This window comes from Haliotis asinina, chromosome 3 (genome assembly GCF_037392515.1).
Source record: "Haliotis asinina isolate JCU_RB_2024 chromosome 3, JCU_Hal_asi_v2, whole genome shotgun sequence".
In the NCBI taxonomy this organism is placed as follows: Eukaryota; Metazoa; Mollusca; class Gastropoda; order Lepetellida; family Haliotidae; genus Haliotis; species Haliotis asinina.
Window position 1 is genome coordinate 54,573,361 of NC_090282.1, and position 21,149 is coordinate 54,594,509.

A 21,149-nucleotide genomic window follows, 5' to 3' on the forward strand; every position below is an offset into this window, starting at 1 on the left:
AGCATCATAGCAAACATGGCATGCAACTTAGAAATTGTGCATAACAATAAGTTTATGTTTTACCTGTTTACATGATCTAGGTTTCATATTTCTTTTCAGTCATTAAAAGAGACTGGAACTACTTCAACTTGTCATTTTTTATCTTATATAAACCATACAATCATTTGGGAAACGACTTCAAATGAGACAATTCAAGGAGAAAAAACTATTGCAATAGTTTGTTGCCACAGACTATTGATAATGCAATAGTTGCTTGGCCTCAATCAACACCCCTAATCATGAAGTACAGGCCTTATCTCCTGCTTATGAAGTAGCTGTTGGTGAAGTTTCTTCAGATTTTGCCAATCCCCCAACCCTCTCTTAACATTGAGCATTCACTAAAACATTTGATTTATATTGACTTGCACGATGGAATGATCCTGAAGAGAAACAATGAAATGGCAGTCTTTACCTCCTCTGGAATGTCGGCGAGACGAGCAGCGTTGAACCCATAACTCTTGGGGCATGCACCCTTGATAAACTTGTACAAGAAGGTGATAGTTTCCTGGGATGGGTCTTCCTCATTCTCATTCTCCACCATACATGCCTGAAGTCAACAAAGTCACCATGGTGGCAAGCTGAGGGCAGTTAAGCCAATTTGTACACTCACAGGAAATCGTTCTCACACAACTTAAACACCAACAACGTAACTGAGAACAACCCTATTATCTCTTGTATCTCTGCACACATGTCCCAGCTTTACTTTAGAACATGTACATACCATGTGTCAGTCTGACATCAACATATCTACATACCATGTGTCCCAGCCTGACATTAGCATATGTACATGCCATGTGTCCCTGCTTGACATTAGCATATCTACATACCATGTGTCCCAGCCTGTCATTAGCATATGTACATGCCATGTGCCCCAAACTGGCATTAGCATATCTACATACCATGTGTCCCAGTCTGACATTAGCATATCTACATACCCTGTGTCCCCCCTCCAGCCTGACATTAGCATATGTACATGCCATGTGTCCCTGCTTGACATTAGCTTCTCTACATACCATGTGTCCCCGCCTGACATTAGCATATCTACATGCCATGAGTCCCAGCCTGACATTAGCATATCTACATACCATGTGTCCCAGCCTGACATTAGCTTCTCCACGTACCATGTATCACAGTCTGTCATTAGCTTCTCTGCATTAAATATGTGTCCAAGCATGACATTAGCATCTGTACATACCATGTGTCCAAGCCTGTCATTAACTTCTCTACATACCATGTGTCCCCGCCTGACATTAGCATCTGTACATACCATGTATCCCAGTCTGACATTGACTTCTCCACATACCATGTGTCCCAGTCTGACATTAGCTACTCTACATACCATGTGTCCCAGCCTGACATTAGCTACTCTACATACCATGTGTCCCAGCCTGACATTAGCTACACTACATACCATATGTCCCAGCCTGATGTTAGCATCATGACTGAACTCCTCCACCAGTGAGTGATAATGAGTTGAGAAGAGAGTGCGACAGTTGACACCACTGGATAACTCCTGCACAACGGAGCAGGCAATGGCTGTGCCATCATATGTCGCTGTGCCACGACCTGTGTAAAGATATATTTATGTTGTGGACACAAATATCGAAAAGGACATAATGATAATATTCATGAAAGAGTTCTCATCACATCAGTTATCTTCAGAATATGTTCATAAAACTATACCATGCTTAACTGGATATGTAGGCCAAAATTACATTCATCGTGGCTGTTATGAAACTAGGGAAACAATGTGAAAAATGACGGTCAAATGTTAATATAATTTCACATTCTACCACTAATATGCCCTCCTCTATTATGAAATAGACAGAAACATCTCAATACACTTTCATCTCACCTAGTTCATCCATAAGAACAAGAGAGTGCTTGCTGGCATGTTGTAAGATTGCTGATGTCTCACTCAGTTCAACAAAGAATGTGCTCTCCCCTAAACAGGTAGAGAAACCGATATAAACATAAATATAAACTATTAATGATTATTTATTTATTTATTTATTTATTTGAAAAGATGCATCTTTTGACATTTTTTCAGGTATGATGACACACTACAATTAGTCTTCTTCTGACCAGTACAGGATCCTGGGCAGTTTCCTGATCTGACTGTTATTAAGTTGCACAGCTTAAATAACCCTATCAATTTCTTACTTAAAACTGAAGGTGGGTAAGAGACTGGAATATATGTAAATACATATTTGAAAAGGTGAACAGGATACTAAAGTGAATAATGTAATTTCTTCAGAATATGAATTGGTTAAAAAAAAATGTCTCTATGACAGTTCACCAACTTCTTTTGCCTTGATGTCTGAGTGTTGCATGCTTCTGGTCTCAACAATAAGAGATACTACAGAAAAAAAACTACAAGCAAGAGACAGAAATAAGCTTTTCATATCTATTTCCCAAAATTTATATCCTAGTGTATCTCATGTGAATGCCAACTCTCATTTCCAACCACTCAGGTTATGTCTTTGCTCCAACATCCAGACTGATCGTGTGAGCAGGTAGTGATGCAGGTAGTGATGCAGGTAGTGATGTGTGCTGCATGCTTTCTCAGGATACACAGAGGCTGTCTAATAACTGCAGCAGCATGGAGTTCACAGTGTGAAAATATCACTGTTACTAAGTTGGCTCCAGATTTGGACTACCTACCAGATATTATATCACTTAATACCTAAAAATGTAATTTTCTCATTAAATTTGTTATTTTATACTTATCGTGACTCGTGCTCATTATGCTTGCATCATTCTTTACTCTTTGGGTGAGAACTGCTTTTATGTCCACTTTAGAGAAGGGAACTTCAAGGGATTCATGTGTTCCACTATGTTTGGATAGAAAGAGACAAGCATAACAAGCATGAGTCAGGAAAGGGAAATATTTATTCTATCACTGGCACTAAGATGGGTCTAGATGTGGTCCACTTACCCGCCATTATTCTATCACTGGCACCAAGACGAGTAAAGACACGGTCCACAGGAGTCAGTCGACATTTCTCTGCTGGCACATAACAGCCCTGGAACAATGAGAGGGGAACTATAGAAACTTATGCCTGCCACAATACTTCTATGCAAAACCACAGACATCTCCTGCAAAATAAGGGCATAGACACATTGTTTTTGGCTTTTTATCTTTTTATTCCCAGAATTCGAAATTTTAACTATAAATTGTATATTTATATACTTATCCTATCTCACGTTAAGCATCTCTCTTCCTCTCTTCGACCCAGTTTCTGACCACCCAACCTCTGCCCCTGCAATAGACGAATGTCAATCATCCTGCACGCGCACCCAATCACATGATGTCCTTTACTTGTCATTCTCTTCTTGGAGCTCCAAGTAATCTGTGATGCGGGGAAGGAAGGGTGGGCATCCATCACATGAGATAGGATAAGTATATAAATATACAATTTATAGTTAAAATTTCGGAACTTTTAAACTTATCCTATCTCACGTTATGCATTATCCCACAGTTGGCTGGAGGGCCGCAGATTACCCTCTGACACACTGCACAGGCGAGGATGCATTCCACAAGAGGGCCAAGAGTAGCACCAACTCCCGATAAGCTACTTTGTAATTGTGATGGGTTGCTTCGGAAACCCCTTGGCTTACACGGCACAAAGACTCTAGGGAGTGGGCGCTCCCAAGTAAGTGTGGTTTTCAGTCGCAACTTTTGCTGAGCAAAAGGACACAGTTTGGCAAGGAATCAACGCCGCCGCTCCACGATTTATCAGGAGACCCCACTGGTGCACCAATAGATCTGACTGAACGGGAAGTGGCACTGGATCTGGATCAGCTAGCTCTCAAAGGTCTACGAACCAACTCCTTGTCTGCCAAAAGGGCATGACCAAAAGCAGTGTCATTTGCCAAGTCGATTTGCGTAAACGTTGAGATCGTCCCACAGAATGGCAAGGGTATCTAGTCCCGAGGCTAACGGATCCAGAATCACAGACACAAACAGCAGCAGTTGATGACTGAATCTGGAGGCAAACAGGCGCTGCATTGTCCGACCTTATCATGAGAGGCATACCTCCTAGTTGCTCTTGCCAATGAGTGATCGCCACAATTACTGCCCTGAGTTCCAAGACATTGATGTGGCATGCGCGATCTGAGGGAGACCACTGTCCTGCCACTTTCTGATTAAGAAGGTGAGCTCCCCACCCATGTAGTGACGCATCCAAATACAGGTGGTGAAACAGCACCAACAGCTCTAAACAAACTCCGCAGCAAACATTTGATTCTGGCATCTAACATAGTAGGTGAGAATGAAGCTCCCTGGGTAACATGATCAATGCGGACAGGTTGCCCTTCCTGATATGAGGAGCAAGAAACATTTGCAAGGGTCGAAGCTGAAGTTGACCCCTGAAAGTGAGAGCCTGAGCAGACGACAGTAACCCCAAAAGTTCCTGCCATTGCTGGAGCATCCTGGGCTGAAACAAGGCAAGGGGAATCAGATGTAACATCTTGTCGAACCTCTCCCTCTGCACAAAAAGTTTGCTGGTCTGAGTGTCAAATACCACCCCAATGAACTGCAGACAGCGTGTAGGGATCAGTTCCGACTTCTTTAGATTCACCAACCAGCCTATTTGGTGATGAAGCCGCATCACAAACTCCATGTGAAGTAGTAGAATGTGAGCGTTGTTCCGAGCCTGGATGCAATCGTCTATGTAAGCCTCGCACACAATCCCCCTGCGATGCAAAAATTTGGTGATCAGCCTCATTGCCCGGGGCTGAAGAAATTCCAAACAGGAGCACAAGCCATTGGCAGTGAATGCCCTGGAACACAAATCGCAAAAACTTCCGATGTGTCAGGCAAAACGGAATGTGCAAGAAAGGTCTGTAAGTACTTCTTGTTGAACACCTTCCTGTTGAATATTAGTCTCAGCTTGTCTGAGTCTTTCCTCAGAACCAGAAAAATAGGGGAATAAAACCCAGGATCCACCAGCATTGCCCCTAAGGACTCTATCGCCCGCTTCTCCAGTAGGGTGACACTTGTAACTGTTGAGTCGGCTAAAACCTTTGCACCGGTGACCTGGTCAAGGGAGGCTTCCCCACAATCAGCAACTGATACCCGACAGAATGGACATCATGAATGGATCTTCTAAAAACGTCCAAATCGCCTCATAAATCCCCAATCTTCCTCCCACGTGAGAAGGCTGAATGGGTACAACTGGAGGCGGAAGAACCCAGTTTGGTTCTGATGTCCTTGAGTCACTGCTTGGCTGTCTTCCTGGGGTCAGCCTGGCCAGATCCCCCATTGGGTCTAGACGTATCACCCGATCGCCTCTGTCAATTTGTACAGCCCGTTACCTCTGCCTCGAAAGGATGAACTGACACTTGCACGCAAATCCGGATTGGAGGGCTCATACTGCAGTGTTCACGAATAGTGTCTGACCCTCTAACAAATCTGGCAGATTTGCCAACAGTTGGACAGAAGTCCTCAACCTGCTGGCCTCAGTGTCTGACGGAATGTATCACAATGACTTTGCCTGAAGTTGTTATTTGTGGCATGTGACACTTGTTCACTGTTTATAAATTTATGTTTATAATGTTTGTCATTATATAATGTTATTAATTTCAATGCCAAATAGGACAAATGTTAAATCTGAAATGTGTGTTTAATATTATTCTGTGGGTCCTGTGAATTTTCAGTGGGTCAGAGAGACATCTGAAACTTACAGGACACAATGTCCTGTTACTTTGAAACACCATTCGTGAACACTGATAATGGGCGGGTCGACGCTGATTTGCAAACTCCTCCATCTGCAGTCTCTGGTACTTCAAAAGCTTGACAGACACCTGCAGGTGCGCATCTTGGCTCACCTTGGTAGCCACTTCCCTAAAAGCGCCATTGAAGAGTATCCTGTCTGACCATGGTCGACGGAATAGGTCTGTACAGAATCTGTCCTCCCATAAAGACAACTGCAACGGACCCCTCCTGCGCATGGCTGTCAAGTACGAAAGGAAATCTGCTATCAACTCCAAAATGCAGTTGAATTGTTCCTGTATTAAACCCACCGCTGCCCTGATAAAAGCTTGTTGGTGCGTAAAAGCATGTTGCAGTGCCATGGCTACTCCCTCAGAAGTCTTGAGTACCATGTTCAAGGGTGCCAAAATCTTCCTAATCGTCCCATCCAAGTGACTTAGCTCTCGGTCTTCTACCATAAAGGAAGAATTGTACCTCTGCTTCGAACCCAGAAGTGAAATATCATCATCAACTGGCAGGGATGTGATCAACGACGAGAACCCATGGACACGCACCGTACTCAAGTTGAAACGAGGCGAGGTAAAACCATCCTTAATCTTCCTCAAATTGGTGAATGCTGCATCCAACAAAGTAACTAACTGAGAAATGCATAACCTAAGAGTTAACGTAACTGAACCAAAATCACCAGACTTCATGATAAAAGTAGACAATGTATCATCCGAAGACGTGCTACGTTGTAATTGTAGTTTGTCAGCGATTCACACAAGCAGTGAGGACATATCAACCACATCAAAACTTCCATCAGAACTCAAAGAACCATCTGACGATGGAGACGTTGTAGCCGATCACCAAAGTCTAGCCAACTCATGAGACGCTGTAGTCTGTGACGTGGTTACAGGCAAGGAGATGGGAGTCTCCGGATCCTGACACCAAAGCGCCACAGCCACTCGCAAAACAAAATCATCAAAGTCCATGGCCTGTGTCGTAACTGCTTCCGATCCCCGAACCCATGAAACTGGTAAGCTAGGCGCAGCTCGAATGCGGTACACCAAAGCAGGTTGTCAATTCACCCGCCTGAGGTAAGGTGAACGCTGTCGCATTGCGAATAGCTGCATCGATTCCAAGAGGTTGAGCGAATGCCACATCATGTTGTTGAAACGCTTCCCCATGAATCAAATCAGTACCACTCAGAGGATGGGATAACTCTCTCGAAGGATTCCCCTTGTGTGACACTGGGATGTCTCGATCTCATGTAGACGATCGAAGCACATTCGAAGAAGTGAAAGAATGTCGATCCATCTGCTGAACTGACGAGTGATCCAGACTCGTAACGACCAGCATCGGGCGGGAAACAAGTGGTGGTTGAGAAAGCATTACTATGCGTGATGGTGACAAAACTACACTATGATTACATGATGCCATTTCCCAAATATGACATGTTCAAACTACACTCGTGTCCCTTAAACTCCCCTAAGTCGACGGACGAAATAACTGCCAGAGATTCTCACTAACATAAGAATCCAATGCCTCCTGTAAAAAGTCGTCATCTGCCAACCTAGATGCAGAACGCTGTGCCACCAACTTAGGGCGGGCTTTTTTTGCCTTCTTAGGCACTGAAGAACCATCTTCTTCCCTGCGCCTATCTCTATCTGATGTCCACCTCTTATTCACCCACCAGTACAGATCAAATTCATCGTCACCTAATAACATACACAAACTACATCTAGATAACCTCTCACACAAGCCAATACAGTCAACACAAGAACTGTGCGGATCTGCCGATGAAAAGTTGCAATTACATTCACCACAATGTTTGCGTTTTAGCAGTATTCTCTTTAGAAACATCCATTGTCAATCACTAAATCAAGTTATCAACTCTCTCGCAAAACAACACGTCCAGCCTGTGGTGCGACGAGAAAGAGCAGGACAAGGAGGACGTCACGTGATCAGCTGCACGTACAGGATGACTGACAGGCGTGTATTGCAGGGGCAGAGGTCAGGTGGTCAGAGGCTAAGAAGAGTTGATTCAACTGAACCGGCAGCACGTTTCCACACTGGGTCGAAGAGAGGAAGCGAGATGCACAACATGCGATAGGATAAGTTTAAAAATTTATGTTTACTGGTAGACACATTATATTTTGTGTTCTTATAGCTTCTGCCTCATGTCGAAATGTCATAGTCATGCTCTTCAGGATGACTTGATCTTTTTTTTCAGGAAATAACCACAAAAGGAATCTTTTTTAATCAAACTGATGTCACCAAAAACTGCAATTAATGAATGTTGTTTTATAAGACTTGTTTACTCACCAACTGAGCCATGATAGCTATCAATCCCACTTGTCTCATGAGTGTAGATTTACCACCCATGTTGGGCCCCGTCACCAACACAATGCGACTGCGAGAATAGTCACCATCCTCGTCTGCCTCCTGCACACCGAGGAATCACCATTAACACCACTTAATATCAACATGGTAATATTTTCTTTCTACATGCAATATGTTTAAACCTATACTAGGAACATAAAGAAACTGTGCATACAAAAATGTAAAATCTAAACTTATCAAACCTGTGTAGACACATTAGGATTTAAACTCAGAGATAAGTGACATGTATCCAACATGCATGCACGTGCCATGTCCTGTGACATCATTGGTTTTGTCCCTGAGACATGCAATACGTTGTTGCACATGCATTCCGGGAAAGAGAAACAGAGCAAATACACAATACTGACACTTTGGAAAGCTAAACCCCTGCCCTTGTGATGGTTCAAAAAATTAAATGGCTATTGAAATGCATAGCATGCCAAGGCTAACGTCTCCACAACATCATGAGGCCATTGGGATGGTCCATGGGGGAATGTCTCAACGATAAGTGGATGGACATTTCCACTGCCACCTGAACACCATGTCTGCACTGCTGACAAGCTACCAGAAAACAAATGTCAACAATCGGCCACTTTCTGTATGTCCACATGTAACAATGCCAAGACAGGACAGATGGATAAGGTGACCCATCTTCACTATGGGTTTCAGACTGCAATTATGACTGCCCGCATCATCTCAGGACTTTGCCATATTAACCATATCAACACAGTACGTCATCACAGGATCAGACCACAATGTGCTGCCACATGACCTATTCTGACCTAAGCTCGCCAAAATCATGTCTGCTGATCCTTGTTTTGGTGGAGAAATGTTATTTTTAACAGATATGTCCAGGTTTTTACATTTCCCATAGTGATGGACATCAAGGTGCCTATAGGCATGTGAGAGACACAGACCTTTGTCTTGAAGAGGAATCGCTTTGGTGGTGGTTCCGTAATGATGTGGGGTGAAATAACAGCATGCCAAAGAACTCCTTTGGTGATTATTCAGGGCTACAGGGATCAGATTCTTCAATCTGTGGCAATTCCTTTTCTGCAATGTCATGGCCCTGTGGTTGACATTACATCAGGACAATGGCTGCCCTCATTGTCATATGCGAAGGTTGCTGTGGATTTCTTGCAACACCACCTTTTTCTTACTGTTTGGCCTGCAAATTCAAACAGATCTCTCCCTGACAAAGCACGTTTGGGATGAGATGGATCGATTGTCTACTCCACCTTCCTCACCTGTCAGATAACGTCCTTGACCTTGCAACAGAACTTGAGAGAATCTGGCGTGACATCCCACAAGCCTTCCTTGCACATTTGATAGGCTTTATGTGTCATCGTTAATGTGCTGTTCTCAATGCCGATGCTGGACTTGTTATTGACCTTGTGACATGGTCGTTTGACCCATGCCACTTGTGGACTCATGACGTCATTGTGATTGACTTTTCTGAATTTCTTTTCTGATCTGAAATCCTGCCAACTTGTTATGGTCTCATGATCCCTCCATTAAAGTTTATATGTACCTTTGACATAGTTATCATACTTATCAACTGGGATAGTACTTTGACAACGCACAGTTTCTTTATGTGGCTAGCATATAAAGATGCTGTATCTCTCACCAGGCAGGGGTTCAAAAATCTCATTGCCCGACACCTGAGACAAGACAGTTTTCATTTCGGGCTATCAGATAATGGTATCTTACTTGTCCATGGACTACTAGATAATTTCCACTTATGGTCTATGGACTACTAGATAATTTTCACTTATGGTTTCGAACTGCAAATAATCTTGGATTTCATTTCATATCTGCTCATAATGAAGCTATTAAAATTTGCAATTATAATAACATAGAGCGTAGTAGAGAGTGAAATTATCACTTTTAGATAAAGAGTCCAGTAAACATTAACAATAAACATTTAGTCATAAAATCAGGGCAAGTTGAACATTAGTTAGGACAAGTTACTTTCTTGAAGTCTCTTGCCCTGTGCCAAGTGGCTTTTCAAATTATTTTGAACCCCTCCCAGGTACCTCATGCAGAACACAGCAGCTCATAGAAACACTTACATCAGCTACACCTATAACGGTGTCATTTGGTATGAAGTCTCCACCAGAAAATGTCCGGGCCACGCATGGGTGACGAGCATTGCGCAACTCCAGGAATGGCTGGAAAAGACGTTGAACAATGGCAATATGAATGAGCCCATACACACTATTCTTGCATAATATTAAATAAGTGCATCCTTCATAAAAACTGTTACACAATGTTAAACAGTTGTATATTTGACGTCACACATGCTATTGTTACATAATACATACACTCCACAGTTATATGAAGTTTGCATCCCTCTGTTACATGAGGTGTGCACCACACTTTTACACGAGGTATACACAACACCATAACATGACCATACACTCGACAGTTACATGAAGTATACACAACACTTTTACATGAGGTATACACAACACTGTTACATGAAGGATACATCCTTCTGTTACATGGGGTATATACAACGCCGTTATATGAAGGATACATCCCTCTGTTACATGGGGTATATACAACGCCATTACATGAGGTATACATTCAACTGTCACATGAGGTATACATTCAACTGCTACATGAGGTATACTCCCCTGTTACATGAGGTATACACCCCATTATTACATGAGGTATACATTCAAATGCTACATGAGGTATACTCCCCTGTTACATGAGGTATACACCCCATTATTACATGAGGTATACATTCAACTGCTACATGAGGTATACTCCCCTGTTACATGAGGTATACACCCCATTATTACATGAGGTATACATTCAAATGCTACATGAGGTATACTCCCCTGTTACATGAGGTATACACCCCATTATTACATGAGGTATACATTCAACTGCTACATGAGGTATACTCCCCTGTTACATGAGGTATACACCCCATTATTACATGAGGTATACATTCAAATGCTACATGAGGTATACTCCCCTGTTACATGAGGTATACACCCCATTATTACATGAGGTATACTCCCCTGTTACATGAGGTATACACCCCACTATTACATGAGGTATACATTCAACTGCTACATGAGGTATACTCCCCTGTTACATGAGGTATACACCCCATTATTACATGAGGTATACATTCAAATGCTACATGAGGTATACTCCCCTCTGTTACATGAGGTATACACCCCATTATTACATGAGGTATACATTCAAATGCTACATGAGGTATACTCCCCTCTGTTACATGAGGTATACACCCCATTATTACATGAGGTATACATTCAACTGCTACATGAGGTATACTCCCCTGTTACATGAGGTATACACCCCATTATTACATGAGGTATACATTCAACTGCTACATGAGGTATACTCCCCTGTTACATGAGGTATACACCCCATTATTACATGAGGTATACATTCAACTGCTACATGAGGTATACTCCCCTCTGTTACATGAGGTATACACCCCATTATTACATGAGGTATACATTCAACTGCTACATGAGGTATACTCCCCTGTTACATGAGGTATACACCCCACTATTACATGAGGTATACATTCAACTGCTACATGAGGTATACTCCCCTGTTACATGAGGTATACACCCCATTATTACATGAGGTATACATTCAACTGCTACATGAGGTATACTCCCCTCTGTTACATGAGGTATACACCCCATTATTACATGAGGTATACATTCAACTGCTACATGAGGTATACTCCCCTCTGTTACATGAGGTGTATACAACACAGTTACATGAGGTATACATTCAACTGCTACATGAGGTATACTCCCCTGTTACATGAGGTATACACCCCACTATTACATGAGGTATACATCCAACTGTCACATGAGGTATACTCCCCTCTGTTACATGAGGTATACACAACACTACTACACAAAGTATACAGTTTAAACCGGACTGTTCAGTTTAATTATTGATCATGTTCACAATGTGTGAACACTTGGGTATTGTTGTGATCTACCTCAACATTCTCCCTTAAGTCCTCAAAGAGTGAACACTTGGATATTGTTGTGATCTACCTCAACATTCTCCCTCAAGTCCTCAAAGAGTGAACACTTGGATATTGTTGTGATCTACCTCAACATTCTCCCTCAAGTCCTCAAAGAGTGAACACTTGGATATTGTTGTGATCTACCTCAACATTCTCTCCCTGGTCAACAATGTGTGAACACTTCAATATTGTCATGATCTACCTCAACATTCTCCCCCAGGTCCACAAGCTCTGGACGGCAAATGACACCATCTCCACACCGGGAGTACTGAGCAAGGGAGATAATCACATCTAACACTGAGAGGCAGTCCAAAACATCACGCCATTTCTTGTGTCTGCAGACAATAATCATAATAATATGTGCATTTATATTGTGCAACACATCATTCGCAAGGTGAATGCTCATAGCGCTTAACAGTCAAAGAAGGTATATTTTTACCCTGGAAAACCCAGGTCACATGACTTACCCCACCAGGTACGCATTTTCTGCTGGATGAACAGAGGCAATTTTGAACAACTCTCTAGCCTAAGGTAAGACCACATGTATCACATGTGCTTCATTGTGGTATAGGACTAAAGTCCTAGTAAGTCTCAGGCGTCAGTCACAAATGTACATGTACAACATGTCAACAGTTCATAATAAAATCATCACATGTGATAACATGAAGCACTACAAATTGCTGAAATATACAGGGTTTTCATCACCGTCATGGGAACAAGAACAGAGTAAAAGGATATGGCTTGAGTTGCTTTCCCCTTGAAAACTCATCTGTGAATGTCAGCCTGTGAATGTCTAATATAGCTTAACATCAGCCTTACCTTTCATCAAAGCTGTAGAATACTCTTCTCATTGTGTCCTTCAGGGCTGTATCCTTTCTATCTTCAGCTTCTGTCAAGTCTGCCAACATGTCCTCAATGTCCGGTGTTCGGTACCGTTTCCATCCTTTCTTAGATGACATCACCTCATACTCCATGGGCACCCGTTTCCAAGCAACCTCTGGTATCTCCATTTGGTAACGGTTCTTGGCAGTTCCCCAATACACCATCGCCTGTAACATCAATGTCAGTTTATGCATAGGAAATATTCTAAAAAATATATACCTGGATGTTACATGGGATTTATCATCAATTTCAAAATCCTGTACTATTACCCTGATTCAGTGCATTAAACATTGAAGGTGATGCAGTGTGTTCATTCCAATCAGACTAATCATGGAGCTCCCAAACTGTGAGTCTCGGAAACAAGGACATTAGAATAAAGACTAAGAGGTTGAAGCCTTACATATTGTATTCCAGCAATATAGATAATATGCATATATCACAAATTTACTTGTTTCTCAGTCACTTCCACACCTAAAATAGTTTACTCAATAGTTGTGTTTTGTTTGGAAGAGGTTTTGTTCAAAAAGAAATTCTGTTTTCAGGTTGTGAAGAAATAGTTAGATAGTTTAAGAAATCGGATATTACACTGATAAAAAATGTGTCCGTATTTTGGTTTTGGTTGCACTAAGTTCACCCTGAATTAATCTGATGTGACCTCTATCAACTGGTTTGTCAGTTAATGAACGAGTCCAATCAGGAATTAATACTGATTAATAATAACATTAGAATTATCTTTTGACATAAACACTGACCATACAACTGAGGCGATCTCGCTGTTTGTCCAGATACTGCACAAGTCTCTTCTCAACGGCTTTGATGTCCTGAGTGGCCTGGTCATAGTCTGGGTTGACCCCTGTCAAACATACCTCACAACGTGACAAACATACCATGCAATGTGACAAACATACCTTACAACATACTTTACAGGTTGAGAAACATATCTCATAGCTTGACATACCTAACAGCATGACAAACATACTTCACATCTTGACCTTACAACATACCATACAACTGCCTCGTCATCAACATCTCTTACCCCTCCCATCTTATCAGAGCATACACTGGCAATGAAATGTCCTTAGCCATGCTTTACAGATACAACAAGAGATATGTTTCAGAGCTGTTCAACACAAATTTTGAGACTTCCAGGCATCATGAACTACAACCTACATCAGCCTGTTTCCAGGATGCAGAATTTTACAATACGACCTTAATAATGCAATACCACCTTAATAATGCAATACGACCTTAATAATGCAATACCATTGATAATATAGTTGACTCTGTAGCAGCTGGCTAACAAGGAATGTGCTACATGTGTTTACAAAGTTTTTCCTACCTTTACTTGGTAATATAGTTCCATCCTTACGAGCTTTACTGTGATCAAAAGCAGCCTGTCAAAATGATAATCAGCACTAAATCAATTACACATGTCCCATCTAATTGCAGTTACATAATCCTTCAAATGAATGAAGTGCTCAGCTTACAAGCATGAATGAGATATTCACAAGATATCTGGCGAATTACTCCTGGGGTGAACAGAATATTCCTGTTATTCACATTAAAGCACTCCAGATACAAATCCCTGAAATACACTCGTATACTATCTCTACAATGCAACCTCTATTGCCCTGAAACTTACTTCTAAACATGCAGGTTGACATGAATCTAAAAATTATGAAGACGTCTAATTCACTTGATTGCTGAAAAAGGCTGGGTGCACCTGATGTATCCACAATACAAGTAAAGATCTTTCAAGCAACTATCTTTCCAGTAGAACCTAATGTTCCAGGTATGTACTGTATGACTTACATCAAAGAATGCTAAGTCCTCACTGATGTCAGGAAAGTGTCCCTGGTCTGTATCAGTGCAGCGAATGGAGAGAGTCTTCTTCAGTAGTGAGGACCTGTACAAAATACACCTCAGCATGAAAACACTCCCAGGACACAATGCAAGCTGGTCCTCCTCAAGGCCAACATTAATACATTTCCACAGGCCTTACCAAATCTGTATTAGCATGTGCACAATGAGACACAATGACGCAATGGTCAAGGTCAAGTGCATGGGTCTTTTCTTTTTTAAAAAAAATATCCTAACAGTGTCAAGATTGTACTTTAAATTATTGTGATTTTGTAAAAATCAACCCTTTTTTATTTAATTTGCGCTGACTGCTCCATACTTCCAAGGAGCCTTAGAGGTGGCTACTGCCCCCCTTACCAAATGAGCTTTCAAACCCTTGTGTATGGAAGAGACGAAAGACCTTGTTCAGGTTGCACATAACACAACCCCAACCTGTGAGGGATGCATCTGTTGGCATCAGGGTCTCCAGCAGGGGTTCCCGGCATAAAGAGATGCCAAAGGGTTGCACACGAATCTGATACCAATATTCTTTAACTGAGAACCGAAGAAACTTCTTGAAATCTCTCCCTCCGCCCATCTTATCAGAACATACACCGGCAATGAAATGTCCTTAGCTATGCTCTACAGATACAACAAGAGTTGTAGCAATATTCAACTGAGAACTGAAGGAACTTCTTGAAATCAGGGTGCAATAGAACATGAAGGTATGCATTTTTGAGGTTGAATGACGTGTGCGATAGCAACTATTATGCAATAAAGGAATCACACAAGCAGTATTTGCCTCTTTCCCACACATCTTTATGAATAACAAGTTGTAAAAGTCAGTGGAACTGGCACATATATCTTCTCAATAGAATGACAGCATGGAAATGAGTAACGAGGTGGAATCTTAAAGTTACCTCCTCTTGGCTGTGCGGCCACACAGGTGTGGTCGAACAAGTTTTTTGTTTTGGTAAATATTCAAAATAAAGTTAGAAATTTTTAAGGGACACAAAAAAGGTCATAAGTATGCCAAAAAGGATCTCTTGTGAAAAAGAATCAGTAATGGAAAGGAGTTTCCTTTACAAAACGATATATTCCGGTGTTGACAGGAGTTCCTCAGGGTTTAGTTTTAGGGCCTCTATTATATATTAACATTAATGACCCTGTAGATAATATTGATTGTAACATACGTCTTTTTGCTGATAATACATCTTTGTATGTAATGATAGAAGATCCTGTTTTAATAGCAAACAGTCTTAATGATGACTTACAAAGAATATCAATTTGGGCGAATAAATGGCAAGTGAAATTTAACCCCGAAAAAATGGAAAGAATTCAATCTAGCAGAAAGCTGATTGCCAGCCCCAAGCACCCATTATTTTTGCAAGGGATTCTATAAATGAAGTTGATGAACATAAACACTTAGGTCTTATATTTCAAAAGGATGCAACCCATGAAGGTCCTGGGGTAGAATAGGCCTTTAGCAACCCATGCTTCCCAAAAGACGACTATGCTTATCGTAAGAGGTGACTAACAGGATTGGGTGGTCAGGCTCGCTGACTTGGTTGGCACATGTCATCGGTTCCCAATTACGCAGATCAATACTCATGTTGTTGATCACTGGATTGTCTGGTCCAGACTCGATTATTTACAGACCGCTGCCATATAGCTGGAATATTGGATGCTAATTTGGCTGTTCAAATTAATAGTATTGTAGATAAGAGTTACTCCTATGATAAACTGCTTGAGAAATTTGAAATCTCGTTTATCACATAGGTCACTTCAGATTATGTACCAGTCTTTCATTCTGCTGTTATTTGATTATTGCAGTCACCTTTGGGACAACTGCACCTCTGCTCAGAATACCGCTTTAGAAAAATTACAGTTAGATGCATTAAGGACAATTTGTGGGGCAACAAGAGGAACAAGCCATAACAAGCTATATGCAGAAACTAAGTTCATTCTTCTTATTGAGAGAAGAAGTATACAAAAATTAACCCTCTTCCATAAAATGATTAACGACAAAGCACCAGACTACTTATGTACTCTTGTCCCAGACAGCATTTCGGCCAGTAATTCATACAACTTAAGAGATTACCAAACTTACAAAACATTGGCGTAAAAACAATTCTTCATTCAAGATCCTTTTTACCAAGTACAGTAGATCTTTGCAATGCTATACCAAATGACGCTGAAATGATACAATCCAAAGAAACATTTATTGAAAAAATAACAACACAGCCTGGATATAAATTTAAATTTGATCTGAATTATGAAAGTTGATTTGGTCAAATTATTCACTGCAGGCTTCGTCTAGGCTGTAGTGATTTGAACTATCAAAAATTTGAAAGACATCTTTCAAAAAATCCTTCCTGTTCTTGTGGCACTCTTCATGAAGATACCCAACACTATCGACCTGTCTGTCCTAATTACACTGTACTAAGAAATAATGCAGAATATTACAAACATGGATACAGCTTAAAGACAATCATATATGGAAATAGTGAATTATCTGATCCTGATAATCTAGCCATCTTAAAATCTGTCTACCTCTTTGTCACTGCTTCTTGTAGATTTGATACTAAATATGGTTCAGAATTATCAGCTCTAAGAAACATATTGGTTGCTTTTGAAACATTAACCATTAACTAGTTTCATGTGCATTTACCTTGTGTTTTGTCATGTGACTATTCTGTATTAGAACTTTGGTTTATGTACTTTGTAAAGTGCATTGAAGAGGCACTAACATGAGTTTCTAGCGTGTTTGCCAATCCACTCATTTCCACGAATAAATATGTTTAAACCATATCATCAACAATCACAAACTAATTACTGCCTTGTTATAGAGGACCTTTAGTTACATTACTAGTGTAACATCAGTGAAAATTTGTGCATGTTTTAACAAAATCACAGGTAGATAACTGGGAAATGTTTGTACAGCTGACTGCTATTTCCAGCTGTATTTTCAAGACAAATACAAAGAGTTATCTTAATCCCTGTTTATAACACAATGCCAAGCAAAAAATAATTACAACTGAAAGATAAATAGTCTTGACTAGTGACGTTTAACTGCAAATTTGACATCCCCAATAACAAAGTTGTCTTCTCGTGTTCAGTAAAGAAAAATGATAATATATTGTTTTCCTACTGGTCACCAAAAAAAAAGCTTGGATGAAAGTGTGACCCCTTTCTACAGCTAGCTTTCTTTGGTCTCCAAGATTTGTCTTAGCTTCAGTATTGTACAATATGTTTAGTCACATGTATTCCTGTAAAATCTGTGTGTGTGTGTGTGTGCGTGTGTGCGTGCGAGCGCGCGCGTGTGAGAGAGAGAGAGAGAGAGAGAGAGAGAGAGAGAGAGAGAGAGAGAGAGAGACTTTGCACATTTAATGAGGTCACTCAAACCTTCCTATTGTCTCAGTTTTCTTGTGGTGTGTGTTTCTATGTACTAAGATCACTTGATATTACTTCCAGATGATATTACAAAATAATTGCCTACTGTCTTGTACTGATATCTCCTATGACACATTGCCTGAAACAAGCAAACGTTACATGAAATATGTGCATGTATCACCTAGACCTATCATTGTGATGTACCACTGGCTTCCTGCACTAGGAACTACCCAACTTCAGACATCCAAGGCCACACCCATGGCTGACACAAAGCCAAGCAAACAAGCTGCGGGCATACTTACTTGAACTTAGATATGTCAGTCTGGACTTTCTGTGCCATTTGAAATGCTGATTTAAATCCTCCTAGTGTTGCAAGAAAATCTTCTATCTTTCTTTTACTGTAAAAGAAAACCATAATATTAAATATTATACTGGAAATCCCTTTGAACTTCTCTTCTTTGAAGCGGATGTACAATCACACATACCCACAAGTAGCTTCCCTTTGCATTTCTTGCAAATATCAGTCACATGACCTGCTATGCTTGTCACTATCTGCGGATAAGTCCGACACGAAAAACTACAGTGAGATCCAACATGCCACAAGCGGGGAGTTTGGGAGGGCTTGACGTCAGAAGTCACAATAAGTATATAATGTCAATTTTATTCAGAAAATTACACATTTTTCCTCATGCTTATTATGCTCACAGAATCCAACCAAACTGGTGGTGAGTCAGGCAATGATTGGATTCTTTTGGCTGTCTTAGAAGTATGTCCAATATTTCCCCTCTACGGAAACTATAATGGTGTTTTTTCGGTCCTGCTCTTCCAATATTTATCCCTTACTCCGGAGGTCTACACCATGTAAGATTTATCTCTTCTAGTGAAGTGACTTCTGACATGTCTGTGTGGATATACAGATCAGCTAGCATCCGGTTAGTGTCTAATGCAGTTTTCCATTCAGATTTCAAAATAATTTATGACTATTCACATGTACAAGTATTTTCATTTTGACAAAGTACAGGGTCAAAATCACTTGTGTCAGTCTGTTCAAGATGTACACTTGGAATCTCAACCATTTTACTCTGCAGAGCTTCTTGGTCTCTACAAATCACATGATGTAAGGGTGAGTGTAACTCAGCACCTTTGTGGAAGCGTATGTTGTTGTGCTGCAACAAATGGCACAAACTGGTGAATGCCAGAGACATTCTCCATGGCTTTGTCTCTGAGGTAGTGTTTGTCAAACACCATGTTCATGTGGATTTGAGGCTTGTCTCCGTATTTCCATTGTTTGGACATGCATTTTCAAAGCTCTGTGACAAAGACAAATCCTCTGAATCCTCTGATGCAAGGACTAAAGATAATGCTAGTATGTGGAATTGTTTATCTGGTTGTCCTGGCAGTTGATTTTTTAAAATCAAATCTCAGTCCTAAGTGTACAACACCAAGATGTTCAAAGTCAAATTGTGTTTAACTAAAATCAAAAGCGTCTATTTCCAACATCCAAGCTGCGGTTGCTAGGGCAAGCACGAAACACGTTTTCTGCGTTATCAGTTCAAAGGATGTCAGGTCTAGTGGCTCGTATGTATCTCTGATGAGAGGTTGTAATACAACATTCAGATCCAAGGCTGGTGCTTTGACCCTTCATTGTTGGTATTCCAGCATGAACGAGCACAGTAGGGCGAGTAATTCTGGCACTTTTGTCGGCTTGATTCCCTGCTGTCATAGTGATAATGGAGCTGATTGCCGCCAAGTAAGTCAATAATGTGGAACCTCTGAGTCCTCGAGTTTGTCGTGACATAAGTAATCTTGAGCCACTTGAGGATGTGAGGCTTTCGATGCTTTAAAGTCTTTTGTCGCAAATCGCATTCATTTGGTATCATATAATGTAGAAGTCAATCAGCATAAAGCCAAGGTTACTGCCTTCCTGCTCTTCGGAATATCCTCATTTCTTCAAGCAAGCTCTTATACACTCCATATGTGTATTTGGAATGACAACTGATTCCTGTGAGCTTGTTTGGTGTGCGGATGGACGTGTAGTAACTGGAGGCGGAGCCCGTAAGCGTTCAGTCCTTCCCACGAGATGCTCAGACTGTCTGTTGCCCATGCAAGTGGATCCATTACTCGAGATACAAACGTTGGTATCTGTTTGTTGAACCTGGTCGCAAATAGATCTATTTGCAGTGATCCGAATGTTTGACTGACTAGCCAAAACATTTCCTGATGCAACATCCACTCTGTTGGAGATGGTAGCAGGAGACGCGACAGAACATCGACCATGATGTTCCGTGCTCTTGGAAAGCCGCATGCCTTTATGTACAAGTTCAGCTTGAAGACGATGTTGAAAAGTTGAAAGGTTAGCTGTAGGAGTGCATGATTCTAGTCGACCCTTGCTTGTTAATGTAGAATACTACTGTGGAGTTGTCGGTATGGATCTGCAACTTGTTGTCTAGGTGGGCTTACCAACCTTGTAGCGATGCTCTGGCTCTGTCAAATAGGTGCGACCTGTGAGTCCACCAGAGTAGGTATGGTCTCAGTATGTCCAGTAGAGCTATCCGATTCAAATTGCTTAGGTGAGTGTTCAGGAACCATTTTAATGGGCGCAGTTGTCGTCTTCCCCTTCATGTATAGTCTAGCACAGAGGTGAGTAGACCAAGAAGACAGTGCAAGACACTGAATTAATTAATTGAAACCCAAGGAAATGAAGATCGTGTTGAGGCTCCAGCTCCAATTTTAGTAAGTTTACAAGCCATTCGAGTTGAGTGAGCACTCTGATGGTGAAGTCCAGCTGCAGTCTGAGTCGACTTATCACATGAAGACCTTGAACGCTGTCAACCAGGTAGAAAGCACTGCACAGCCCACTACACTGTAGGTAGGTTATGA

At 41.2% G+C, this 21,149-nt stretch overlaps 1 protein-coding gene across 1 annotated transcript in view; it reads right to left on the reverse strand.

Annotated features, from left to right (window-relative positions):
- Nucleotides 1-21,149, reverse strand: part of LOC137278177 (DNA mismatch repair protein Msh6-like) — a 90,537-nt gene that overhangs the window by 2,557 nt on the left and 66,831 nt on the right. The window contains exons 22-33 of the mRNA XM_067810370.1: nucleotides 18,572-18,667; nucleotides 14,850-14,943; nucleotides 14,377-14,431; nucleotides 13,790-13,890; nucleotides 12,975-13,204; nucleotides 12,358-12,490; nucleotides 10,192-10,290; nucleotides 8,063-8,182; nucleotides 2,978-3,065; nucleotides 1,895-1,984; nucleotides 1,451-1,605; nucleotides 452-586 (exon numbers count right to left, since the gene is read on the reverse strand). Of these exons, the coding sequence (XP_067666471.1) occupies nucleotides 452-586; nucleotides 1,451-1,605; nucleotides 1,895-1,984; nucleotides 2,978-3,065; nucleotides 8,063-8,182; nucleotides 10,192-10,290; nucleotides 12,358-12,490; nucleotides 12,975-13,204; nucleotides 13,790-13,890; nucleotides 14,377-14,431; nucleotides 14,850-14,943; nucleotides 18,572-18,667 (1,396 nt within the window). The remainder of the gene's footprint in view (nucleotides 1-451; nucleotides 587-1,450; nucleotides 1,606-1,894; nucleotides 1,985-2,977; nucleotides 3,066-8,062; nucleotides 8,183-10,191; nucleotides 10,291-12,357; nucleotides 12,491-12,974; nucleotides 13,205-13,789; nucleotides 13,891-14,376; nucleotides 14,432-14,849; nucleotides 14,944-18,571; nucleotides 18,668-21,149) is intronic.